This window comes from Acinonyx jubatus, chromosome A3, assembly GCF_027475565.1.
Source record: "Acinonyx jubatus isolate Ajub_Pintada_27869175 chromosome A3, VMU_Ajub_asm_v1.0, whole genome shotgun sequence".
NCBI classification, from domain to species: domain Eukaryota; kingdom Metazoa; phylum Chordata; class Mammalia; order Carnivora; family Felidae; genus Acinonyx; species Acinonyx jubatus.
The window spans coordinates 26,193,747-26,220,527 of NC_069388.1; the positions used below are offsets into that span (position 1 = coordinate 26,193,747).

The 26,781-nt window shown below is 51.8% G+C and overlaps 1 protein-coding gene across 1 annotated transcript in view; it reads right to left on the reverse strand.

The window, feature by feature from the left end:
- Window positions 1-2,711: 2,711 nt before the first annotated feature.
- XKR7 (XK related 7) overlaps window positions 2,712-26,781 on the reverse strand; it is a 29,435-nt gene continuing 5,365 nt past the window's right edge. Inside the window, exons 2-3 of the mRNA XM_027069820.2 lie at window positions 10,907-11,109; window positions 2,712-9,651 (exon numbers count right to left, since the gene is read on the reverse strand). Coding sequence (XP_026925621.1) covers window positions 8,696-9,651; window positions 10,907-11,109 — 1,159 coding nt within the window. The 3' untranslated portion in view covers window positions 2,712-8,695. The remainder of the gene's footprint in view (window positions 9,652-10,906; window positions 11,110-26,781) is intronic.

Consider the following 26,781-nt stretch of genomic DNA (forward strand, 5'->3'; position numbering starts at 1 on the left):
AGACCACAGGAAGACAGAGCGAGAAGGCAGCCGACCAAAAGCCAATGACAGAGGCCTCAGAAGAAACCAGCCCTGCCAGCACCTTGATCTCAGGCTTCCGACCCCCAAACCTGGGAGAAAATACAGTTCTGTTGTTGGAGCCCCTCAGTCTGCGATATTTTGTTACGGAGGCCCAGCAGACTGATACTGTTGGCCAGATGGGTGCAGTGGCTTTTGGAATAATACAGACACAATGCCATCCATCACTGTCCTGCTTGTGATGCTATCAACTCCCCCCCCCCTTTTTATTCAATTTTTTATTTCAATTCTACTTAGTTAACATATATGGTAAAGCTGGTTTCAGGTGTAGAATTTAGTGATTCATCGCTTACATAGAACACCCAGTGCTCATCACAAGTGCCCCCCTTAATTCCCATCACCCATTTAGCCCACCCCACACACACCTCCCTCCATCAACCCCCAGTTTGTTTTCTGTAGTTAAGAGTCTCTTATGGTTTGCTTCCCCCTCTCTCTCTTCCCCTCTCCCTTCCGCTATGTTCATCCATTTTGTTTCTTAAATTCCACATATTAGGGAAATCATATGACTGGCTTATTCCACTTAGCATAATACACTCTAGCTCTATCCACATCATTGCAAATGGCAAGAAAGATTTCATTCTTTTGATGGCTGAGTAATATTCCACTATATATGTGTGTGTGTGTATACATATACATGCCACATCTTCTTTATCTATTCATCAGTCAATGGACATTTGGGCTCTTTCCATAATTTGGCTATTGCTGATAGTGTTGCTGTAAACATTGGGGTGCATGTGCCCCTTCAAATCAGTATTTTTGTGTCCTTTGAGTAAATACCTAGTGGTGCAATTGCTGGGCCATAGGGTAGTTCTATTTATAACTTTTTGAGGGAACTCCATTCTGTTTTCCAGAGTGGCTGCACCAGTCTGTGAGGCCATCAACCCCTGATAAGGCTGAAGGGTTTCCCCTTCTTTGATTGTGAAGGAACACCTGTCCCACAGATTCTTCAAAAGACTTCCCCGAGGAGTCTAGGAGCCAGATGTATGAGCCAGGACATATTTTGGCTGTGACAAAGACACAAATAACAGTGGCTTAAACATAATAGAAGTTTCTCTCCTCTATCACCTAAGCAGTCGGGGCAGGCATGGCAGCTCCAGATGTCTGGGACCTAGGGGCTTCCTATCTTGTTACTCCCCATACTAGGATTTTTTTTCTCACCTTCAACACGGCTCTGGTCCAGCCAATAGGAAAGGTAAACCTAGCCGGAGGAGAGCACAACCCCTCCTTTTAAAGGGATACCTGTAAGTAATATGAAATTCTACTGCTCACATCCCATTGGCTAGAACTTGTTTCCTTGGCCACACCTAACTGCAAAGGAGACTGGGAAATGTAGTCTCCCAGGTGGCCACCAGCCCAACTAAAAAAGTTCCTTTATAGACAAAAGGGAACATGGCTACTGGGGGACACATAGAAGTCTCTGCCTCACAGAATTGAGTCATATGCCCTTGCCCCCACCAATCTTCAGTCAGGGGAATCATTTTGGAGCAATGGTTCTCAAACTTGAGTATCAGAATCACCTGAAAGACATAAAAACAAGCTGCTGCCAACCAACCCCACAGTAGCTGATTAGGTAGGTCTGGGTGGGGCCTGAGAATCAGCATTTCTAACAAATATCCGGGTAATGCTGGTCTAGGGACCACCTTTTGAGAACCCCTGTCTTGGGCCAATTCTGACTTGCTTCCTGGGGCCAGGTAGAGGCTGCATTCCTGGAGCATTTGGGATGGGGGTTCCTAGGAAGTGAGGCTCCACCTGCGTGAAAGAAAGGTGAGAAAGGCTGTTGGGTGGGAGCCAGGAGAGGCTCACAAAAACAGGAAGATGAACGGTTTGGAGAGGCCCTTATCTCTGTTGGAGATAAGGATCAAGGAGTATTCGGGGCCCAGTAGTGAAAAGTCAGCATTTTGCAAAGGGTTCACTCTTTATCCTGAAGGCTCTGGGGAGCCATGGAGGTTCTAAAGCAAAGAACTATTGTGATGAGATTTGTAAGAGGATGAGAATACATTAAAGCAGTGGGCCTCAAAGAGAGGTTCTCAAACCCCTTGCATCAGAATCTCCTGGAGAACCTGTAAAATGCAGACTTCCAGGCAAGCTCTATCCATTCTCGGGAGATGGAAATCTGCATTTAAAATTAACCCCTCCCTCCCCCCCCCCCCACTCTACCCAGGTGATTCTGATGCACTTTGAAGTTAGAAAACCACTACACAGAGAGGAGGCAGGGAGATCTTTTAGGGGCAATACTCACTAGAACGGAAGCTCTATGAGGGCAGAGACTATGCTCGTTTTTTTATCTTTCTTGTTCACGGTGCCTAGAAGAGTGCCTGGCACATGATAGGTGCCCAACAAATATTTGGTCTAGCGGTGTTAGGAACTTCAGTCTGGGTCCTGATTTTGTCTTGGATTCATTCTGGGACCCCAGGCAAGTCTGTCCCTAGCCGCATCTCTTTCTTCCCCTTATCTGTAGAATGAAGCGTTTGGAGATAATCCCTCAGAGTACTCTGGGTTCCTCTCCTAGCCAACTGCCTTCATCTCTTAGGGGAACCAGAGGGATTGTGGCAGAAGATATCCTTCCTTCCTTCTCCCTCCTTCCTTTTTGCCTTCCTCTGGCCCAGAACAACCAAAACAATAGGACACAAGCAGCACGTACTGAAATGAATTTTAATATCTCATGTTGCAGCAAAATTAAAAATATACAAAAAGTTTGTGGTGTACAAAAGAGTCTCAGTACAGAAGCCCCAGCTTGGGGTCTCCTCCCCCTCCTGGGGGAAGCGCAGAGGGGTGAGTGGGGGTGGGGGACTGAGGATGGCACAGATGTAGTAAATACCAGGAGGTGGGACCGGGAAGGAATAGGAAACAGGGGTGGGCCAGAGCGGGACCGATTAGGGAGCAAAGAGAGGACCTGGAGGGGAGAATCACCAGAATTGTGCTGAGGGAGGGAAATCAGCCCCTCAGCCATGGCTAGTGGTTCCTGGAGTTGGAGACAGAGTGGAAAGGGAAGCATCAGTGCTGGGAGTGTTCTGGTGGGACTCCCAAAGGACGTGGCCTGTGGTCCCACCCTGCCACCAACGGCCCAGTGACCTTGGGCTGGTTGCCTCCATAGGCCTTCCCCCTTCCATAAAACAGGAGGCTGGATACATAGATTCCCAACTTGGGGTCCCAGACCCTAAGGAACCCTGGAGGCAGGAATGGGGGCCCATGAGTGCTCTTCAGAATTGTGTATTAAACACTCCAATATAATACAGGCATTCCCCAACCCTCAAGCCCTAAAAGCTAACCTGAGGCCTTGGTAGCCTTTATCTGCAATCAGAAGCTCAGCTTGAGTTACTTTAATGTGGAAAGATGAATTATTCTTTAAGAAGTGAGACTTGTTTGGGAGAAAAATCTTCCAAACTATAGGATCCCCACGGGTGAAAATAATAAGAGGGGGCCCTGGGAATTGTTCGGGTCCTTTCTAGCTATTTTACGAGTTTGGAAAACCAAGGAGGTTGGGGGCTGTGTTGTATGAGCTCGCTCCCCCTGCCTAGTTTGGTGGGCTAGCTCAAGGGAGGCAGGTCTGGTTTGGGTTCTGGGATATTTGGGTGAGAGAGGGGTAGAGGAATACCCTTCTCCCCACCCCACCCCTGCCCTCCGCCCCACCTTTTGTCTCAGGCTACCTTCCACTCTGGGATTATTGCAGGTGCCCAGGGGCCCCCCACCCCTTCAGCCTGGCCTGAGGGTGCCCTTACAATGATTGTGCATAGAAAAAAGGCCAGGATTGCTGGGGAGAGGGCGGATCCTGCCTTGCTGAAGGGTGGATAAGGCCAGGCATTGGAGGACCTCTTCCCACTTGCCCGGGGGTGGGGGGGAGGAGGTCTGCATCCAGGAACCAGGCCATCCCGGGAAGGGGCCTTCCTTTCCCACTTCCATAGTTTCCTGCTCTTCCTCCCCTGGCCTCCACCTGCAACAACCAAGGACCCAGAAATGTCCTAGCCTGTCCTCAACCAGAAGGACATGTTATAATCCCTTTGCCCCCCAGGCCCCAAGTCTTAGAAGGCCCTCTGGTTGGGGAGGGGAGACTTAGCCCCCTTGCCCACTGCTGCCCATATATGGCTTGGCACTCAGTCCCTTTCAAGGAGACCTCACAACGCATATCAGTATAGGAATTGGTAGCTCCTCCCCTGAAGTCCCTGCCTCCAGCTTTACCTGGGACAGAGATAGGTGCCAAAGAGTGACAGGGGCCAGCACAAGATGGCGGCAGTTGGGTCTTGGCTTTCGGTCCTCATCCTCTCCCTGGACTCTCCCTTCACACAATGCAAGTTCCTCCTAACCGGGGGCCCCAACACTGGAGAATACCCCAGCCTCCAGCTTTTCCCCTTCAGGTATGGAGAGGCCTGTAACCCTTATCAGACGATGGTTCCCCAGGCAGGGACCCTGTGAACACCCAGGTCTCCCTCCCCTTTCCACTTTTCAGATGAGGGGGGAAGGGGAGACACTTCTCAGGTGGCCAGTTGGTGGTGGTGGGGGGGGGGGGTTTAGAAAAGTCTCAGAGGGAGCCAGGGCTTCTGTCCTTGACTTCCCCAGAGGGGTTTCCAGACTCCACACGGCTTCCTCGAACCTTCTCAGCATTTTGAACTAGAGATTTCAAACAGGCGGCCCATGGGCCAAGTCTGAGATTAGTTTGGCCAGCACAGGGTTTTTCAAACATTTGAGTCCTAGGGCCTATAGGCAGGGCATGTACCCCCTGTGTTTTCCAGAGTCCCCACCACTCCCTATTGTATGGCACTTGCCCTTCTCTCCTTTTCTTCATTACCTGAAGACATTTGAACTTGCAACCCATACACCCTTGTCCAGGAAAACCTCCCCACTGCCTGAGGTTTCTGTGAACTCCAAGCCCAGGTGCGCTCCAAGGGAAGGACCTGTGGGACTTTAGCCCTTTGGAGGGCATTGGGGTGCCAGGTAAGATCTTCCCTAGATACTTGCAGCGCCCTTGGCCCTCGCCAGGCTTTTCTCTCCCTGGCCTTTTCTCTCCCTTTCCCCAACTCTTCTAGCGACATGCCTCTGTGGGATTCAGTGCAGCAGGGAGCTGGCAGGGGTAAGGCAGATTTGGGGGGGACACAGGATGGGACAGATGAGAGGAGGGGACCAAGAAAGCCTTCCTTTGGGGAACCCCCGCTGGGGAGGGGTGGAGGTCTGTGCTGTCTAACCAGGGTGACAGTTACAAGGCACGTGGTACATCAGTGCATGGAGGTGTGACAAGGGGTGTGTTGTGCCTGGAGAGGTTTGGGGAGCAGTCAACAAGCTGGGAGATCAGTTCAAGAAAACTAGGAGACAGAAGTCTATCCTGGAAATGGCGATGTGGTCTCCTGGGGGTAGAGATATCGAGGGCGAATTTGGTACTCAGTGTCCTCTTCTCTTCTTGGCAAAATTAAGATGGCCCCAACTACCTCTCGGCTCCAGGAAAAGCCTAGCTCTGCCACTGACTTTCTGTGTGATCTTGGGAAGGTCCCTGGCCCTCTCTGGGCCTCCATTTCTCTTCTATAATACATGTGGAGGGCAGGTAGCTTAGGGGACCCTAAGGTTCTGGGGGGCTGTGGTTCTGAAATATTCTCTCACGGCAAGGACCCTGTAGGGATTCTGGGAAGGACTAAGCAGCCAGGCTAGGGTGCAGGACAGAGATTGGGGAGCAGGAGGCAGGGACCCAGGAGGTCCAATTCTGGCAAGGAAGAGAGGGACTGGCTGAGGTAGATTGTGTCACAGAAAAAAAAAAAAACAAAAAAACACCAAAACAACAACACATGGGATGATGCCCCTTCATCACTCTGACCGCTCTATCCCAGTGAAATGAGGACTCACGGGGACCAGATGAAGTAGAGACAGGCCAGTGGAGAGCATGACCTCAGGACAGGAAGCGATGGGGTCCTGAGCTCCTGGATATATGGGGGGTGGGGAGTGGTCCTTAAGAGACTAAGCTCTTTCCTGAGGGTGAGAAGCAGGAGAAGGCGGCTCCGAGGGCCCTTTGACTGTGGCATTTCCAGTGCTGGGTTGTCCTTGCAGGCAGAGGCTCTGAAGGCAGGTTTTGTGGGAGAGAGATGTAGGGGTGGGGAGGGAGTAAGGTCCAAAAACGTGGCCCTGGTTTCCCTGAGAGCCTTACGCTGCCTCTTAGCACTGCCAGCTCATTCCTATTCCCTGGTTCTCTGGTGGCTTCTGGATCTGTAAGAATTTCCAGCTCCTGGGAGGGCATTTTTAACTTTTCCTTCTAGGGTGCTGGATCATGGGGCAGCCAGACAGACCACTGTAGTACACTGGGGAGTAAAATAACTTGCCAAGGCTGACCCTCATGTCACTTCCCTGAGCCTCTTTACTCCTTTGTAAGATAGGTTGATAACAGCTGCCTTGCAGAGCTGTTGCAAACAGGGGCGAGTTTAAGTGAAACAAACAGTCAGTCCTGGGGAAGCGGTCGGCCAGACCTGTGTCTGCCTCCCCAACGGGTGAACCCACCAGAGGGCGTCTGGGTCAGCCCTGGACCCCGCCCCCCTCCCCATCCCCTTCAGGCCTGGTTCCTGAAGCTTCTTAGGGATCATGGAAGTACTTTCTTCAAGTAGGAAAAGCATTCTTTGTGTGTTGGCGGGAGGGACGCACTCACCATCTGGGCCTGTGTGGATGTCTATGCAGTCACCTGTGTGCCAGGGGGTGAGGGGACTTGCGTCACAGGTGTGGTGTGTGCTTGTGTATATGTGTATGTGGGCAGTCCTGCCCTCTCTGCCTTTGGGGTCACCCTGCACGTTGAATGTGGTCCTTTCCTTATATCCTCAGCAAATTCACCCTCACTAATCACTATCTGAAGGGACAGCAGGAGTCTGGGACCTGTGGGGCTAAGCTGCCACTCTGGGCCTCAGTTTCCCATTTATAAGCCGAGAGAGGCTGAACCAGAGAGGGCAAAGTGCCTCTCTAATTTGCATAGTCTAGGATTCTCATGCACCTCCTCACTCCCAGCCCAGGTCTGCATCTGTCCTTAATATCGCCTGCTGTGCCCTTGCATTGAACACACCTTAGCTGGCATGGGGGGGGGGGTGGGGACTAAATAGTGGGGGTTCCAAGCTCTGCTTAGAGGCTCCATCCCCTCAGCCCACAGAACTGCCTACTTCTCTGCTCCCACACTCCCCCACCCCATCCAGGACTGGCTGCCCCAGCTAGAGAGGAGGGGCCACGGGCAAGTGGTCCCATGGGCACCCAGGATATGCAGGAATGGACTGCAGGTCCTAGGGAGTTGTCAGATCTGAGGCAAAACAAGTCAGCTGGAAAAATGACATCCCAAGGAGCTACATCTGCAGGGCGGCTGAGAGCCAAGATTTATGTCATGTCCCCAGAGCTAATTTTTTTCCAGCTGGAAACCAGTTGGCAGTTGAAGTGTCTCAAGGGTTGTGAGGACAATTTCCTCTGGGGAAGACGGCTGTGGACCAAGGTGGATGGGGCATAGAACTCCTATAAATCCCAGAGATCTAGAACTGGAGTACCCGTTCCTAGAATATTCCACTCACATGGGATTCTAGAGCCCCCTCCCCCACCACCTTGGCAGGAGCCAGAATCCCCCAGAGCAGAGTAGCAGGGCTCCAGTGCCCTCACCCTCATCACAGAATCCAGATCAGAATGACTCCTTAGGACATTTTATCAGCTAAGTGCTTGAAAACTTAATCCAGAATTAAGAATGTCTCTCTAGAACAATTCCCCTGCTAAGTGTGCTAGGACCTCACCAGACAGAGTATCTGTTGTATTCAAGACTTTTATCTAGAAGAAATGTTCTAGAGACTCATCTAGAACAAACAATGGCTCCTTGAAACGTTTCACCTGAGGTTTCTGGAACCTCATCCATAACAGAGCCCATAACAAAGGGTGTCTCCTGATGAGTTCACCTTGGAAACATTCTCTATGCTGTGCATTGAGGGTTCCCCTCCCCCCAACCTGCTATCCCTTCATGCTTCTGCTGGCTTGGACCCCCTCAGTTGTCTCAGGGTTCTTCTTCCTGTCAGCCCCCACTCCAGCTCCCTCTTTTAAGCCCCCTTTTGTCCAGGCTCCGGACCTCAGACCCCACAGGAGCTACACCAGCCTTGTCCACCAGACGTTCAACCTTCCCTCACATCTTCCACGGCCTCCTCCGTCCTGCTCAGAGATCTCCTCTCTCCAGAGAAGTAGCCCACCCCCAACACCCCCTGAGGAGCACAGGGCCTAGGTCACGGACCCCAGACGGTGCCCTTTCTCTGGCAGGTCCACCAGGAGCGACATGTGGGTGACTCCAGGCAGGGGAGAGGCTGTGGTGCCCCTGTCACCCGACTTGGCATGGAGGCCTCCTTGGAAGCGGGGCAGCTAATGAGGAGTGTAGCACCAGTTGATTCCCTGGGCCCTGGTTCAGGGGAGTTTAGGAGATGGGCCACAGGGCTGCAAACAGGCCTAGGGCTGGGGCCTCCACAAGGCTGCCCCCTCCCCAGAAAGAACCCATGGTTCTTTCTCCATAAAGGTCAGGGCCACTCTACACTTGGACCAACAGATCCACACCCCTGTAGCTGGGTGGCCCTGAAATTCCAGGCTCAACACTGTGGTCGATGTGGGGTCGGCCAAGCCTGTCCCTCTTCGTGGGCGAGACTGTGGCTTACACCGTGGTCTCATACTCCAGCAACTCCTGGGCGGTCCCCACGCTCCGGTACTGCAACCGGGGAGTGACAGGAGACGAATACTCCAGCGCCAGAATAGTCTTCCGGAGCCGGCGGTCAATAAAATGAGCATCCCATGCAGGGTACTTCTTACGCGGCAGGTCGATCCGAATGACAGGCCCCTCTGTCCGCAAGGTACGGGGCACTGGTGTGGGAGGCAAGCCAGGCCGCACCTGGAAGACAGGTGGCGTGGGGGTCCCTGCACGCTCGCCCCCCACAGAGGCCCCATCCCGCTCAGTGCCTGTAGTCCTCGGCAGGGACCTTGGGGGGCTTGTGACAGCGTCGGCCGGTGGGCCACAGGGTCCTGGGGCCTCAGGGCAGATGCAGCCAGGCATCTGGGGACCCAGCATGGGCCCGTTGGGGTGCAGGAGGCAGTAGTAGACACACATGAAGAATATGCCCAGCGCGAAGCTGGAGGCCACCACGCAGACCAGGATGAGTGAGTGGAAGTCGGTGGAGAAGTTGCGGCTGGAGTACCAGAAGCCAGTGAGCGCAGCGTTCTCAAGCAGGACGATGCAGTAGTAGAGGGTCATGCGGCGGCGGCTGCGGCCCTCCTTGACGTTGAACCAGCAGAAGATGTAGATGATGCCCACCACCATGTTGTAGATGATCTCCTCCCACTTGGACATGCAGAAGTCCGTCTCGCCCTGGATGACCCAGAAGGTCATGACGCACCAGTGGGCTACGATAAAGATGCCGAAGTAGAGCTTGTAGACGCTGGCAAAGAGTGCGAAGGCCAGACTGCGAGCGGCGATGGTGAACAGGTGCCACAGCACCTGGGCCACAGCGCCCTTGTAGGACAGTGGCCGCTTGTCGTCCCGTGAGTCCCGCAGCACCTTCTGGTAGGAGGCCAGCGTCCAGGCCAGGGACACGAGCGAGGCGGAGGTGGACAGGGCTGCAGAGACAGGGTGAGGGCAGGGCGGGCTGGGTTAGGGGTGGGTCCGGGTTGGGGTGTGGGGAGAGGGGGGAGGGTTCTGGGTCAGGAGCTGGGTTCCGAGGAGGTGTGAGGGGAAGGGTCTATAAATCAGGAGGGCTGTGGGGGAGGGTCCGGGTGGGTGGCCTTCAAGAGCAGTGATGGGGGCAGGTAGAGCGGATGGGGCTGGGTACCTCTGGAGGAGTGGGAGCATAAAGGGGGAGGGAAGGTGGGTGACTTTGGTCTCCATAAAGGCCAGGGCCAGGTCTCTAGAATAGGGATATCAGGATTCAGGAGTCTTGGTGGAAGGGTGGGAAATTAGGGTCCAGGATTCTGGGAGTGAAAAGGGAAGTGAAGAGTTGGGGGGGGGGGTCACGATTAGGGCATGAAGGAGCCAGGAGGGGACTATTAGTAGCTATAGGCCACCAGGGTGAAGCTGGGGTATGTCGAGGGGTGTCCAAGCTAAGCACAGCTGAGGGCACGGGAAGAAATCTGCAGTGGGAAGTTTTGATTGGGGCACAGTATCCTAGGCAAGGTGTTCCCAGGGGCCTGAGGGTGGTGATAGAATCTCCTAGGTCATTGAAAGTGGGATGGACAGTGTGCGGGTGGGAGGAGCACGGGGGTGCTGCCCGGATGTGGTTTTTGTCTGACAACGAAGGTTGGCCTGGTCTGTGAGAGTTAGGGAAGGGGCAAGGTTGGTGGTGAGCACCTGGGGACCAGGTAAGCCTGGGAGGGGTCCCCAGGGAGTGAAGGCCAGTGAGGGGGTAAGTAAACAGACTCTCTGGAGACTGAGGGTGACTGAGCAGGTCTGTAAGTCAGAGGGGTCCCCCAGAGATGCAATCTGGGATCAGGACACGTCCGGGAATGAAGAGCAGGGAACTCCAGAAAGGGCCCGAGGTGTGGTGATGGGGTCAAGGGCCTCTCTGAACTTAGCAGAAATGGGGTCTGCTCTGCCCTGGCAAGGAGGAAGGGGAGGAGGGCGAGAGCGGGCAGCACCCAGGGGTGCCAAGGGGAGGCGAGGAGGTGGAGCCAGGCCTCTCCCAACACGGAGGGTAAGCAAGCCCGTGGAAGCGACATGGGGGGTCTCCAGAGGCCTGGTGGGTGGTGAGAGTAGCAGGGGCGGGGCCTCCAAATCCCCGAGGGTGGGCAGGAGTGTGGGTGCTAGGAAGGAGGGGGGCAAGCAGACTACGGGGGATGAGCGAGCCCCGGGCGGGGTCGGGGGCGGGGCGGGGCTCACCGGGCAGCAGGTCTGGCTCACCGCCGCGGTGCACCAGGAGGCTTAGCTGCAACACCAGCTGCGGCGCGCTGCGCAGAAAGGTCTCCAGCAGGCGCAGCATGCTCACGTCGGCGCTCTCGAACAGCATCCGCCAGTAGAAGTGGCGCCGCAGCCGCTCCCCGCGCCAGCGGCTCTGCAGCCCCAGGTACATGGCGCGCAGGTACCTGCGGGAGGGACGCCGTGCTCAGGCCAACACCCGCCCCCCACTCACCGCCCCGCGCGCACTCGTCCGGGTCTCGGCTCCCAACTCGCCCCCCGCCCCCGCCCTCCCCGGGCCGCGAGGCCAGCGCCCGGCGCAAGCGCGCCGTGTGCCCTCTGTAAAGTAGCGCCCAGCCCAACCTGTTTCCTCGGCCGTGGCCTGGACATATCGGAAGGATCGCCTCCCCAGGCTGTCGTCGGGGGACCCCGAATGCGCGCTCATTAGCTTAAAGCGTTTGGCACAAAGTAAGCCCCTGACTCAGCCTTCTCACCTTCATTTCTGCTCCCGGGGCCCGCTTTCTTTGCAGGATTCCTGACACTTCACAGTGCACTGAGGTTCTAGTAGCCTCGTGATTGCCCTCATTTTACGCATGAGGAAACTTGAGGCCCGGAGAGGTATGCCACTTGTCCAAGGTCACACAGCTAGGAAGCAGTGGAACCGGGATTCAAACCCAAGCAGCCTGGTTCCTTCAGGAACACTCTCTGGTGCCAACCCCCAGCTTCCGGGCCTGTTGCCCAACCCCACCTCTAAGTGGCCAGTTTTTCCCCACAGGGCACAGGGAAGCTGCTCATAGATCCCCTGGCACGAGACTTTGCTGCTTCCTTCTTGAGCTATTTCTCCCAACAAACGTCATGGCTCCAACTGCCCTGTACAGGTCACAGACCCCAACTCTCCATGTTCTCCCTCACTGCTGGGCTTTTGCACCTGCTGTTCCCTCTGCCTGGAACACCTGTCCGGGTCCTCCAACCCCACTCCAGCCCCAAACCTGGCAACTCCCGCTTTTCTTCCAAGGCACAGCCCTTAAACATGACCTTTTCCAGGAAGCGTCTGCTAACCACTTTCTACCAGGGGTAGGGACCTCTCCTGGGCTTCTGTCTAACCCACAGTGGGTTGTAACTGCCAGGTTATGCGCCCATCTCCCCCAGGCTGAGAACTCTATGAGGATCACTAGGTCAGCTTGCTAACTGCTGTACCCTCAGTTCTTAGCACACAGTAGGTGCTCAATCTGTGTTGGCTCAAAGAATGAATGCATGCATAATTGCAAGGTTTTGTTTGTTTTTGTGTTGGAAGTTTGTTTAATTAAATGGAACTCTGGTAACCCAGTAGGGGGTATGGGCAGGATCCTGAAGTCCTGAGTGCAAGTTCTGACTTTGCTTCTCATTTACCCTGTGATCTTGAGCCAGACCCTCTCTGAGCCCTAGTGAATCCCTCCCAAAGTGGCTGTGAGAATGAAATGGATGAGAATATACTCTGCACCTATGAAGTGCACTGCCCGTGTAGGATGAGAAGGGAGGGGCCTGCCATCCAGATCTCTGGATGTGCTTTTCCTTCTCTGCCCTTGTTCTTTGCCTAGAAGCTCTGCCCTGGGTTGTTGCAGCCATAGACCCTGGCCCCCAAGCCCCTCAATTCTCTGATTCATGGGGCAGGCACACCCTTTGCTGAAATCAGAGAGTGCTCTTCTAGAAGTTATCTCTCCAGAAATCAGGGGAGAAAATCCCAACACAGATTCAGTGATCTTATCACTTGAATCTGAAATTGAGGAACCAGATATTTGGGGGTCTCCTCCCAGATGTGAAGTGCTGGCATTTTTAACATGTTGTTTGGGAACCTGGGGACCAACTGTATTCAACTGTGTGTTGCCAGCCCACAAGGAGAATCATGGTACCCCCTGGAATTTGGTATCAGCTGATACCCAGAGTTTCCCAAAATGAGTATCCCAGTTATAGGAATGGTGTGGCCCTCCCTGAACCTCAGTTTCCCTATCTACCAACAAGAAGGATGGGCTTGATGACTCTGGAGATCCTTTTAGAGCTAATGTTCTGGGACTCAAACCTCCTTCCCCAAAATGTGGCCAGAAACATCCCATTCAAGGCTCTCCTCCCCATCCCTGGGTCTTCCCAGCACCAATCAATGGTGTAGACACACCTTCAACATGACACAGTGTAGGACCAGCAGCTGGGAAGGGGAAGAGGGCTGGTCCCTCAGAAGTGGACTGAACAAATGCAAAGGCCCTCAGTCTAACTCCCCCATCCAATCCTAGAACTCCTTCGGCAATTCCCAGCCTCGTGTGTTTACACCTTCTGCTTGCACGCTCCCCAGGATGGGGAGTCCCTACCTCTTAAGGCAGGGCCCTTGCCTTCTGAGCACCTTCAGGACTGGATTGTGTTTCTTCTGATGAGCAGAAATTTGTTTCCCTATGCCTTCCATCCTCTGGGCCCCTGCCTTCCCCACCACTTAAGGATCCCTTCAGCCAGAATCATTCATTCACTTACCAAGTATATTTTGATCGCTTGTTATGTGCCAGGCCCTGTGCCCAAGGGACACAGATAAGATAAGATCTGAAGTAGATGCTGTAAGATGCTTGGGAGCCCAGAGAAGAGATGGGTAACTTTAGCTTGGGCGGAGAGGAGATCAGGGAAGACTTCTCAAAGAAGAAACATTTCATCTCAGTTTTAAAGCATGGGTAGGATTTGAAGGCACACAGGAGGCAGAAAGGCATTCCGGGCAGAAGAAACGGCCGAGGCAAAAGCATAGAGGCATGAGAGGGCATGGCCTTTTAGGGGAACGGCCAGTGGTTTGCTGGGGCCGGAAGGGAACTCAAATTGTGAAGGGCATCAAATTCCAGACTGAAAGGTTCATATTTTATTTTAAATCTGAATTCTATCCCACAGTCAGGATGATGTGATCAGTTTGCTGGCTTAGAAAGCTCGCTCTGGAGGCTGGCTTGGAGGAAAGCCAGGAGAGGCTGGGGTTTGGTCCAGGCCTGAGATGACAGGCTGAGCAAAGGCAGGGCACAGAGGAGGGGCAGAGAGCAGAGGAGAGATGGCTAGGTGTGGGGGATAGGGGCTATGGGAGAGACCAAGATGGCCTCCAGAGATTCTGGGGAGCCCAGAGCACAGACCACCTTCCCCAGCCTCCATCTTCTCCCAGACCTATTCCCTTCCCTATTCCTGTGGCTCTGGCTTTGAACAGAGAGGAGAGACCAGCTGGTCCAACATGAAGGGGCCTGGGGAGTTGGGGGAGGGCGACACCCTGGAAGTTTCTCTCAGGCTGAGGACCATCTGTTTCCTGGCCCGGGTCAGCATGAGGGAGGCCCTCACCCAGCCAGCATCCTTCACCACCTGACAGGCTGCCTCCCACCTCCCCGCCCCCTCCTGCCCCCTCCCCTGCCAGCTCCCAAGGCCCCTCGTCCCAGATAACCGCAGACAAAGGGCTCACCCAGCCCAGGGCTACTGTGGGCCGAGCAAGGAAGGGAGAGGGGAAGGAGGGAGGCCTCTGATTCCCAAAAACATGGTGTTGGGCAGGGAGTGTGGAAAGACCCTGCTGCATTCTGGGGATGAGCGGACATGGGTACAACCTCACTCTGCCCCTTTTGGCAACAGGACCCCAAAGCGTGGCTGTTCCTTTCAGCCATCACTAAACACTCGCTGCCAAGGGCCTGTGAGGTTTTCATGAGCCTAGGAAAACGTTGGAGGCCTGGAAAAAAAAATTGGCTCTAAAACACAGGGAAAAACTGCAGAATCAAAATTAATAAATGTTTAATTAAATGTCTGCAAAACAGAACATGATATCAGCCAGTTGCCTGCAATTTGGCTCTTATCTGGTTATATATAATTTACATTTGGTGTTTGATGTAGCTGCATTTTAATATGCTTGATAGATGTGGGGCCCACCAAGGTTTTAAAACAGCCCTGCCCAGGACATACCACCTAATTTCCCTGCGCCTCAGTTTTACCTTCTTTAAGAAGGGGCCAGCACTCACCATCCTGCCTGTGTCACAGCCCCTGGGGTGGGGATCAGAAAGGCAAGGTGGCAAAATGCTGGGCTTGTGCGTTTGCCTCCCAGCCCTGATCTGGATGCTGTGTGGCCTTGGGCAGTCTCTTTGCCTCTCTGAGCCTCATTTCTGTCTTGGTTGTGAACATTGAATGAGGTGATGGGTTTGAAAATAATTTCTACACTAAGAGGGGTGGGTGTGCACAGAGAGAGGTAGCACATGTTAGGTGGGGGCCTCCAGCTCCTCCTGATCACCGAGCAGCCTCTCCTGAAACCTCTTCTGGGAAGCCCACCCTGCTCCACCCTATTTGAAGGGAAGTTGGAAGAAGTTGATTTTCACCACAAATGGGACCAACACCACCCACAGAAAAGGACACCCCATCTCAGGGAAAGGAATCCAACCTGGGGGTGGGGTCTGGGGGTGCATCTGGTCTCAACAAAAGGCATCCCCGGTCCATCCATCCTTTCCACTGCCACCACCCTGGTCCAGGCCACCATCATCTTTTGCCTTCTCGGTGGGTTCCCTGACTTCTCCTGCCCCCTGTAGTCCACTCTCCACGTGGCAACTGTTGGAATACTTTAAAAACCAGTCAGATCACATCATTCCCCGTCTCAAAACCTCCCAAGGGCCTCCCATCACACTTAGGATAAAGTCCAGTGGTTTTCCTTTGGCTCGTGGGCCCTAAACCATCTGGCCCGGCCTCTTTCTCTCCTCGTCTCAAGCCAGCATTCCAGATGCCCTGGAGGTTCCTCAAACCGGGCCGAACTTGTTCCTGACTCAGAACCTTTGCACTTACTACTTGCTCTGACTGGAACATCGTCTCCAGACCCTTCCGTGGCTGGGTCCTGGGTCCTCACCGGCTCCCGTGTCACTTTGTCAGAGAGGCCTCCCAGGTCAGCCATCCCCTGTGGGCCCTCTGCCCTCCCCACCCCAGTCTCATCACTTGCATTGCCCTGTCTGATCTTAATATAGCCTATCAAACAATCTTGTTTATTACTTGACACATTTATGTTCTGTTTTACCACTGGGCTCTATGACGGTAGGGACTCTGTCTTGGGCACCACTGTTTCCTCAGCATTAGTGCCTGTAGTAGGTGCTCAATAAATATTTGTTGAATGAATAAAGGTGAGAGAGTGTTCGCGTGCATCTTTCTGCTGACCTCAGAGGCCCTGGGGCTCCTTCGCCTGAGTTTTCTTATTGCCAGAACACCTTGTGGGCAACTCCTGTCCTCACCAACTCATTCCTGTCCTTTCTCCTCCAGGAAGGCTTCCCTGATATTTCTTAGCATGGTTGGGCCCCACACAACACTGACTTAAACTGCCGAGACCGGTGTGAACCGAAACCTAACAGGTTTACCGTCACCCATTTTACAGTATGGAAACGGGTGCTCAGAGGTCTCTTTTGGATTAATTTGCTGGCTGCCCATTTTGTGCTCAGAGAAGAAGAAGCCTGTCTGGGAGGAATTGGCAGAGCAGGTAAGTGTGTATCGTTGAGAGTGGGGCTGGGTGGGGGGAACCCACCCCACCCTAGAGAAGAGAGAAGCCAGCAGGTAGGCAATGAAATCGCTTGCTCAGATATGCAAAAAGCTCTCTCTTCTAGACCCCATTGCCTCTGAGAGCAGGCAGCAGGATCCAGAAGTGGATGGAGCTCTTTCCCTGCTTCCTGGGTCTGGTTGCCATTGTGACCCAGGAACCTCCCAGTGTCCCCCAGACCTGGGAGCTTCTCCTCAATGGGCAGAAGGGAGGAGGAAGGATGAAGGGATCTCATGTCTCTGAGAAGCCAGGAGGCTCCCGGGCCCAGTGTCTGGGTCACTCTGTCTCTCTCCTGTTTTTCGTTCTTGTATCACCCGGAGTCTCTCGTGGTGGCCAGGATTTCTGGCCTGGGCCTCAGTCTCCATGCAGATGGCCAGCTTGGACCCATCCTTTTGTTTGCCCTCAGATCAGGTCCGGGGCCTTGTCTCTGTCTGTGACTCAGATCAGCCTGTTGTCGTGTCTATCCCTTGACTGCGGGGTTAGCCTATTTATTTATCTTTTCTTCAGTTACTGTCAGTCAGTCAATCTGTTATTGAGTCTCACCCTGGGACCCTGGGTCAACCCACCTGTCTGTCCCTTAGACTATGGGTCACGCTGCCTCTCACATACTATGCTCCTCTGTTAGACTGACCTTAGGGTCCTGGGTCAGCCTATCTGTCTGCTCTTAGAGGCTGGGAACATCCGTCTGTGTGTCCATTAGAAGTCAGGATGGCTTGTCTGTCCCTTTGGATACTGCACCTGCCTTTCTGTCTGTCTGTCTGTTTCTAGGATCCTGGGTCTGCCTGTTGTTCTGTCTGTCTGTCTTTCAGTCTCTCGGCTGCCTGGTCCATCTGGTGGTCTGTTGCTCAGCTCGTGGCTCGGCATGACTGCCAGTGTTCCTGCCGTCCTCCCCTGCCTGCTCCTCCTCTCCCGACTCTGGGTCTCTTTCTGTCTGTCTGCGTCTCTCACGTCCTCAGCTCCTCCATCTGTCGGTCTCGGCGTTTCTGAGTGTGTGTTCTCGCCCCTTTCCACTCCCCCTCACGGCTCCGGGCCAAAAACACAGCAGCTTCCAGCGGCTCCCCCACTCGGGCTCCATCCAGGAACCACCCCCCCACATGGCTGGCTCTCTGGTCTCCCACACGGGCCAGGCCTGCAGATTCTGGAAGGTGAGCCCGTGGAGCTGATGGGAAGGAGCAGGAACCCCACCCGAGCGGAGCCCATGACTGTTCTGTAGGTGTGTAGGGGGACAGCGTGCAGGTGTTAATAATAACGATAATAGCTCACATTTATTGAGCACCAACTGCACGCAAAGCCTTGTTATACAGACTGTCCGTTCCTCACGGCAGATCTTTGAGGTGGGTGCTATTATTATGCGCGTTTTACAGATGAAGAAACGGAGACCCAGAAAGGGAGTGGGGCTTGTATAAGTCACACAGCAAGTTAGTGCCAGACCTAGGAGTCCGACTTGGCTCTCCATGGGCCCCTGCCTCGGAGGTGATTCGATTCCCTGGAGGCTGTGCAGTATGGCTGCCAGGGAAGACCCGTGTTGGACAGGGATGGACCTAAAAGCTTTGACTGAATGACAAGTGTTCAGAGCAAACAGGAGGAGGTAGGACACTGGCAATTGGAGTCAGAGGACTCAGGCTCAGTCCTTCACTGGACTTTCTGGGAAAGTCTAACCCCTCTGGGGACCTCAGTCTCCACTGAAAAATGGGCCCTAGTAACCAGATTCTTGCCTACCACATCGGGCAGTCATCAGGCTCACAGCCCACCCATCCAGTTCTGGTAACTTTAGGGCCCAACAGCAGTGTCTTGAACCCAAGCACTTCCTTCCACCAGGGGGCACCATTCTAGTGCAGGCCCCTGAACGCCGAGCGGTAGCTGAGGTCTCTTTCTTTTCTTTCTTTTTCTTTCTTTCTTTCTTTCTTTCTTTCTTTCTTTCTTTCTTTCTTTCTTTCTCTCTTTCATTCTTTCTTTCTCTCTTTCTTTCTCTCTTTCTTTCTCTCTTTCTTTCTTTCTTTCTTTCTTTCTTTCCTTCCTTCCTTCCTTCCTTCTCTGCCCTCTGAGCTTATTTTTAACACAGCTGCCTGAGGAGTCCTGTGAAATTCTGATCAGGTCGTACCACACCCTACTATCTTAGAATAAAATCCTCACCATGACCTTCAAGGCCTCGTGTGATCCAGGTTTGTTCACCTTGGAGAGCTCATCTGCCTCCACCTTCCCCTCTCATGCCTCTCCAGCTGCTTCCTGAATACCCCAAGCCCATTCCAGCCTCAGGACCTCTGCCTGGACAGGGGCTTCATTCTCAGTCTTTCCGTAGCTCAGTGTCACCTCCCCAGATCCCCCTCACACCACTTCCAGAGCATTTCTACCCACCCCTTGGCCACTTTCTGTCCTGTCACTGTTTTCTTTTTTTAAAGTTTATTTATTTATTTTGAGAGAGAGAGAGAGAGAGAGAGAGAGAGAGAGAGAACACTAGTGGGGGAGGGGCAGAGAAAGAGGGAGAGAGAAAATCCCAAGTGGACTTTGCTCTGACAGCACGGGGCTCGGTCTCGTGAACCCTGAGATCATGATCAGGAGTCAGACGCTTATCCACTGAGCCATCCAGGCACCCCTGATTTCTTTTCTTAATGACACATATCACAATTTGAAATGGTCAAATTTCTTGCTTACATATTTGCTGCCTGTCTCTCTCTGATGGTGGGGACCATGGTTGTCCTGTTTTTGGCTACGTCCCTATTGCCTGGCAGAGAGTTAATGTTCAATATATGTTTGTTTCTTGAAAGAGTGAATGTGTAAGTGCACCTTATATATTATGTACTTTATATATATAATTATAATTATATATAATATATAATGTAATAATTATATAATATATTCATATAACATATACGAATATATAATATAATAATTATAACTAATTATAATATTATATATTCATATGTTATAACATATATGAATATATAATACAATAATTATAACTAATTATTATATTATATATTCGTATGTTATATGAACATATTATATAATTATTACACTATATATTATATATAATTAAATATAATTATTGTATTATATTATTATATTTATATTAATTATGAAATTGTTATATAATTTTTTAAAGTAGGCTCCATGCCCAATGTGGGGCTCGAACTCATGACCCTGATACCAAGAACCACACACTTTACCAATTGAGCCAGCCAGGCCCCCTGTGAATGTACTTTATAAAATCTACTTAATAAGCTCCCCAAGTAAAGGCAGTCAAGTGCAGAGAGAAAGAACCCAAGCTTGGGAGTCAGGGAGACCCAGGTTCAGATTCTGGATCTATCATTTATGGTCTGTATAGCCTTGGACAAGTTGCTTCGCTCTCTGAACCCCTCAGCTCAATGCCCATTTTATAGAGTAGCTATGAAATCAGAAAGTGGTGATAAGCATAAAATTCCCAGCCCAGTTCTGGGCCCTTGACCTATGGGAGGTTTTAGGAGTTGCCTGACTCGGACGTCTCAGCAGGAAGAGGAAGCCTTGTGGTTTCCAGTTTCGTGTCTGGGACCTATTCCTGAGACCTATTCCTAGGCTGGCAGGACCTATTCCCAGGAGGCAGAGGGTCAGAGAAGTCCCTTTGGGGAAAATGCATAAGGCAGGGTCTTCTTTGGGGTCTTAGAAACAACCCCCGCTCATCGAGAGGCCTTCTGAATGTACTTTGCTAAAATCCTCATTGCAGACCCGTGAGATTTCATGGGCATGATTCCCATTTTCCAGATGTGGAAATGGAGTCCCAGAAAAGAGGAGGTTTGTTTGACATTTACTTACCCCGCATTTGTGAATACCTACGCAGCGCCAGACACTGTGCTAAAGTGTTGGTGGACACGATAGTGAGCAAGACAGACCCAGCCCATGTCAGGTATTGCCTTGTAGGAGACCTGGACGTTATTTAAATCATCATGTAAACTTGTAACGACAAACATTCCATGGGTACCAGACATGCTCCAAACAGGATTCTGTGCTCTAGGACAGGAAGATCGGGCCTGGCCCTGTAAGGTGTGGCAGTCAGAGATGGCTTCAGAGGGGGGTGGCTGCTAAGCCATCATCTGAAGCAGGCACAGGAATTAACCAGGTGAAGGAGGGAGCAAAGGGAATTTCTGGCAGAGGAACAACATGGGCAAAGATCCTGAGTTGCAAGGAAGCAGTGAGTGATCGGAGGGGCTGGAGCTCAGAGAAGGAAGCGAGAAAGTGTGAGATGAGGTGAGCCTTGGCGAAGCATTTGGTCTTTATCTTAAGAGTGATGGAGCCATGGAGAGGTTTAAAACAAGGGAGCAAGGGTAGGGCTAGCCAGCACTTCTGCATTTTAGAGGGAACACTCTGTGGGGAGCAGAAGGGAGAGAGGCAAGGGTAGAAGGTGGGAGACCAGTTACAGGTGAGAGTTGAGTGTGGCCCCCACAGAAGGGCACGGACTCCAGACTCGAGTAGCAGGCACTTGCGAAAGTGACTGGTCCAAGGTCAATAGCCAGAAGCATCAGAGTTGCATCTCATCTCAAAATCAGGGCACAGATCAGGCTGAGTCAGGCCCTGCAGACCCAGCTACAGTCTCTGGGTTCTCTGGGAAACAGTGGGGCCCCCTTAAACAGCCACCTTACCTGCGGTGGGGCTCAGGAAGCTCTGGAACGGCCCTGAGGCTCCCTCCCCATCTGCCTACCCCTCAATGCTGAGCGCTCCTGTAAGGATGCAAAATGGGACCTTCCTGGGGTTGGCAGCCAAATGAGTCATAAATGTCAGAAAAGAATGTGATTTTACACGTTTGGCTCCCGTTCGTGTGGTGCTGAGAGCTGGGCTGTTTCCCTCCTCCTTAGCAGCCCTCTACAGAGTCACAGCACCTCTCTCTCTCTCTCTCTCTCTCTTTTTTTTTTTTTTTTTTTTTTTGCTGGGCTAAGGCCAAACACTTCCCTGCCACTAATTTTAGGCTCTGGCTGAAAAGCTGAGACCCTCTCCCCTCCCACCTACTGCTATCGGCTCATCTTTTCACTCAGCAGGAAGTAGGCAGCCCCTCTCCAGCAAAGCATTTGGGACGAGGTTTCCCACCTGGTTTGTCCTTTACTGTGTGCGTGCAGCCAGATCTCCTCCGCTGTCTGAGCCTTACTTTCCCCATCTGTGAAATGCGTGCAGAACAGAGACTGTGCTCTAGCCCAGGGCACTTTGCCTGCCCCCTCCCCTCCATTTCTCTCTTTTCCTGATATCTTTGGGCAGAGTCATCCCTATTTGGGAAGGCATGAGCCACTGGGGCACAGGGGTTAGGGTCCAGTCTCCTGGTGGCATCTGAAAGTACTTGGAGGCCCAGGCAGGGAGGAAGCACCATTTCTTTCTGTCCCTGGCCTGGGGGACCCTAACTTATAGAGAGACCAAGCTGATATTATGGGGGACTCTGGGCAAGGATAGATGGCTACCTTGCCTAGAGAGCAGAACAGCTCTAGCTGACTGCTACCCTGGGAGACTGTGAGCCCAGTATGGATGGAATTGCAATTTTTCAAGAATAGATGGAAATTAGGATATTCATGCAAAAAAAAAAAATATTCCAACTTGGAGATGTTGGCAACTAATTTTTTAAAATACCATATGAATTTTTAAGAAATTATTATTCCTTTTTAAAGGTGTGATAACAGTATTAGGTATTTTAGTTATACTTTTAAAAAGTCTGTCTTTTTAGAGATGTCCTGAAATACTTGTGGATGTGGTGATATGATGTCTGAGATTTGCCTCAAAATAACACGGAGGGGAAGGAGACAGGGTGGGGTCTAGACCTATGTTCTCCAACATCTGAGTGTCCAACCCTAGCCGCATATGGTTATTGAAATTTAAATTAATTAAAGTTAAATAAGATTTAAAATTCCGCTTCTCAGTCACACCCAGCACACTTCAAATGCTCACTAGTCATGCCTGGCTAGTGGCTACTGTATTGAACAGTGCCGATGTAGAGTATTTCCATCACAGCAGAAAGTTCTATTGGATGCTGCTGGCCTAGATAAAGCAAGGTTGGCCATGAGTTAAGTGTTGAAGCAGGGTGGTGGCACGTGGGGGGGTCAATATCCTGTTCCCTCTACTTTTGTATATTTAAAAAATTTTTTTTCCATAATCAACAGTTTCATCGAGCAGTAGGGAGAAAATACTGTGTGGGCCAAACAAACACATCCTCAGGCTGGATTTGCCCATGGGCCACCGATTTGCAACCTGTGATCTGGCAGTTAAGCCTCACGAAGCCCCCAAGTTCGATCTGCACAGTCTTAAAACCATAAGGGGCTTTACAGAGCATCTAATTTACCCTCCAAACAGAGCAGGAGGCCCGGCTGCAGCTTCCCTGCCAAAGTCAGTCACTCTTGTCTGCACTTGTGTGGTGATGGGGAATTCACACCCTCAGGAACAGCCCACTCAGTTCCTGGACAGCTTGATTGTCAGGGTGTTCTTGCTCCTGTTCAGACAGATTCTACCTCCCTTGGACCTTGGGTTGTTATCTGTCCTCACACTATCTCTGGCGCCACAGGAAAAGTCTCTTTCCTTGAAAGATTGTCTGTGGATGAGGGTTAGCACGCATTAGGACTCCCGATGCGCCTCCTTTACCCCCTATCTTGTGACTAAGCAAGTGGGATGGCTGCTACTTGGGCCAATAATAATAGTGATCGCAGTAAATATTTCCTGAGCATATAGAATGTGAAAGCTCTGTGCATTTATGTTATCTCAGGACATCTTTACAAGAACCTTAAGAGGTGGATGCTGTTAGGGGCGCCTGGGTGGCTCAGTGAGTTAAGCGTCCCATTTCGGCTCAGGTCATGATGTCGCAGTTCATGAGTTCGAGCCCCTTGTTGGGCTCTGTGCTGGCAGCTCAGAGCCTGGAGCTGCTTCAGATTCCGCGTCTCCCTCTCTCTGCCCCTCTCCTGCTCACACTCTGTGTGTGTCTCTCTCTCAAAAATAAATAAACATTACAAAAAAATTAAAGAAGTGGATGTTATCACCATCCCCACCTCACAGATGAGACTAGAGTTCTGGCTGGTGAAGCAACTCGCCCGGGGTCACACTAGTAGGAAGTCATGGAGCCCTGAGCCCGCCAGCACTCCAAGCTCTCAGCTACTCTGCCCTCTCGTCCGAGTCCCGGGGAATTCAGCCAGTGTTCTTGAGCCCCTAACTGGACTTACAGATGGGGGTAACTGAACTCTAGGGAGTGAAGTGCCTTGCTCAAGGTTCTTGTTTCAAAGAATCCATTTAGTTCGCACAAACATTTATTCAGGACCTACTGGATCCATCTCCGAAGTCAGCCATGCCAGCATTCCTGTATCCTTCTGGGAACCTAGCCCCAGGGCTGTTCCTACCACATCTTATACAAATAGAAATGCATTGCCCTTAGCCTGCATTTGTCCACTGACAGTGTGGAAGCCTGCAGATAATAGGCCTAGCAGACCCCAACTGTGCCCACAACCATACTGGGGTCCCACACTGCCTTAGCGCCCCCCACATCGGCCACAGATACAAAGCCTACTTCAACAGACTCATGTTCTAGTAACTGCTAGGGACCTTGCCAAAGCTGGCCAGGTGCAAGGTCACCCACAGCAGTTGAGGGTCTGCTCTGGGCCAGTCACCATGGGGGACGGAGGAAAGAAAGAGCAAGGCCTCACCTCCTCAGAGGCTTGTAATCTGGTAGGAAAACCAGCTAGGTGGGCAGGCGATCACAACAGAATATAATCAGGACTGTGAGGCTGCAGAGGAATGAGTAATTGTGCCTGGAGGGAAAGTCTGAGAGGAAGAACCCAGAATGTTAACAGTAGGTACTTTATATTCAAATAAAAACTTAAAAATATCTTTCTGATTTTTCCCCCCTCTTCCCAAAGCAAACCTTGATTGGTTGTGTTGTAGGAATACACTTAACTAGCAGACTTGGGAGCCTGACTGCATCACTTTAAACCGTGGCTTTGCTCTTTACTAACTGGGACACTGTTACCTCTTTGTGCCTCAATTTCCACATCTGTAATATGGGCCAATAATGCCAACACTAATTGAGCACTTAATGGTATGCTGAGTCCTGGGCAAAGCATGTTCCATATATTAGCAATAAGCCTTCACAATGGCTACTTGTCTAGCCATGGGACATTATTATCCTATTTCACAGATGAGGAAACTGAGAGAGGTTAAATGTCTTGCCCAAGGCCCATTAGCTCACACATGGCAGAACCAGAGTTTGAGCTCCACAGTCCTTACGCTTTATCAGCACTCTCCCTACTTGACAGAATTGTAGTGAAGTGGAATGATCTGATTGAAGTTTCTATAAGGTAACTATAATTTTCAGGGGCGCCTGGGTGGCTGAGTCAGTTAAGGGTCTGACTTCAACTCAGGTCATGATCTCGAGGCTCATGAGTTCGAGCCCTGCATCGGTCTCTGTGCTGACAGCTCGGAGCCTGGAGCCTGCTTCTCATTCTCTCTCTGTGTGTGTCTCTCTCTGCCTCTCCCCCGCTATCTCTCTCAAAAATAAATAAACATTTAAAAATTTTAAATAAAAGTATAAAAACAGGTGAATGTGTACATGTATTTCTTGGTTAATTAAAACCAAAGAATATCTTTACGCAATACAAGAAATAGCCACTTAGTAAGCGGAAATCTTTCGTAACCCCACCTCTCTGCCCCTCAAGATAATGAGGGGAGGGGAGTCTTCCTTATACCTTTTCTATGCTGCCTGAGGTTTAAACAAGAGTATATAGTTCCTTTATAGACATACAAAACAATGAAACAATTTCCACTTTAGATTAAAAACAACAACTTGCCTGAGTGAGAGAGTGGGGGGTGGGGTCTGAAGGGTTGAGGGCAGAACGGGTTTGTTCAGGGAAAGCTTCTCAGAAAGGGCACCACTGGAGCCCACCTTTAAGGATGTGCAGAATTTCACTGGGAGGAGAATGGGACAGAGTGTTGCCAGAAGGACTACAGGCAGCTGCTCAGGGACATGAAGAAAAAAAGCGTGTGGCTTGCTTGGGGGGGCGGGGGGCGGCGGAGGGTGAGGAGGGAAAAGGGCAAGAGGTCAAGGGCCCTAATGCCCCACTAAAGCATCTAGACTGGACTGGTGGCAAGGTCAGATTTGAGCATTCAACTATCCTTCCGGCTGCAGGTGGAGGCAGCGGGAGGGGGATGGGTGGGATGGAGGGAACTGGAGGCTGATAGGATTTCCCAGGGGAGGAATTTCAAGACCCTAACAAAGGCTGGGTGGTGAATGGAAAGGCCAGAGTAGATCCCAACCCATCTTCCTTCTCCTCCCTAGGGACCTTCGCCCCAGCTGCAGGGGTTCAAAGCCATTTCCTGGCAGCCCTCCATCCTCCCCACAGGGCTTCTCCTGTGTGGTCTTTATAGATCAAACAGGGGACGCTGGGCCCAACTGCCGCCACTGTGTCTGTTAGGAGCAGCTCTAATGGCCTGTTGCAGGCGGATGGGCTGGGAGAAGGGGGTGGGGGGTGGAGCGCCTCCTGGAGAGGGGTCTCCCGGGAGGTAGGTGGCGAGGCTGGGCTGGAACAACCCTGCAGAGTCAGAGCAGGGAGGAACCTTGTGGACAGTCATTGAGTTCAGGGGGGTTGTAAACCCGTTTCAGCAGGGGTCCTGTCAAAACAAATCCTAGGTAGGTAACCAAAATAATCAGAAAAGAGAACCTCAGAGATTTCAGTTGAAATGATAGTGAGAAGGGAGTGAAACGGTTTGGAAACCATTATGGAATCCACTCTCTGGCCGGCTTTATAAATAATAATACAAATAGGAATGGCTAAGGAGAATTGCACACTTCCTGTGTTTCTGGTACTGTGCTAAACACCACGTATACATTATTTTACTCCCTCAAGCCACCTATGATAGGTACTGTTATTAGAATATCCATTTTGCAGATGAGAAAATCAAGGCATAGACCAGTTATGCTGTTTGCCCCAAATCACAGAAAGTGGCCAACATGGGATATGGCTGATTCCACAGTCGAATTCTTAACCATTAACATTCTGGCCCCAGTGGGGAAATTGACAAAAGAGGGAAAGATACCTTGTCCACTCGGCCTGAAACGGACCCCCCCCCCCCCCACTAGCCTGGCCCAGCCTTCATCTCCCCTCACCTGGATCATGGAGCAGGATCCTCACCAGTCTCCAGGCTTACCCTGGCCACCCTCCAGTCTATTTCCAGTAGCCAGAGTACACATTGTGAAACTTAAGTCAAGACCCTATTCCTCTTCTGCTCAAATCCTCTGGGGCTCCCGCTTCATGCAGGATGAAAAGACCAAGTCCTCCTGTGGCCTTCGAAGCCCTGTGTGATCTCGCCCCTGCCGATCTGTCCACCATCATCTCCTACGGTCCCA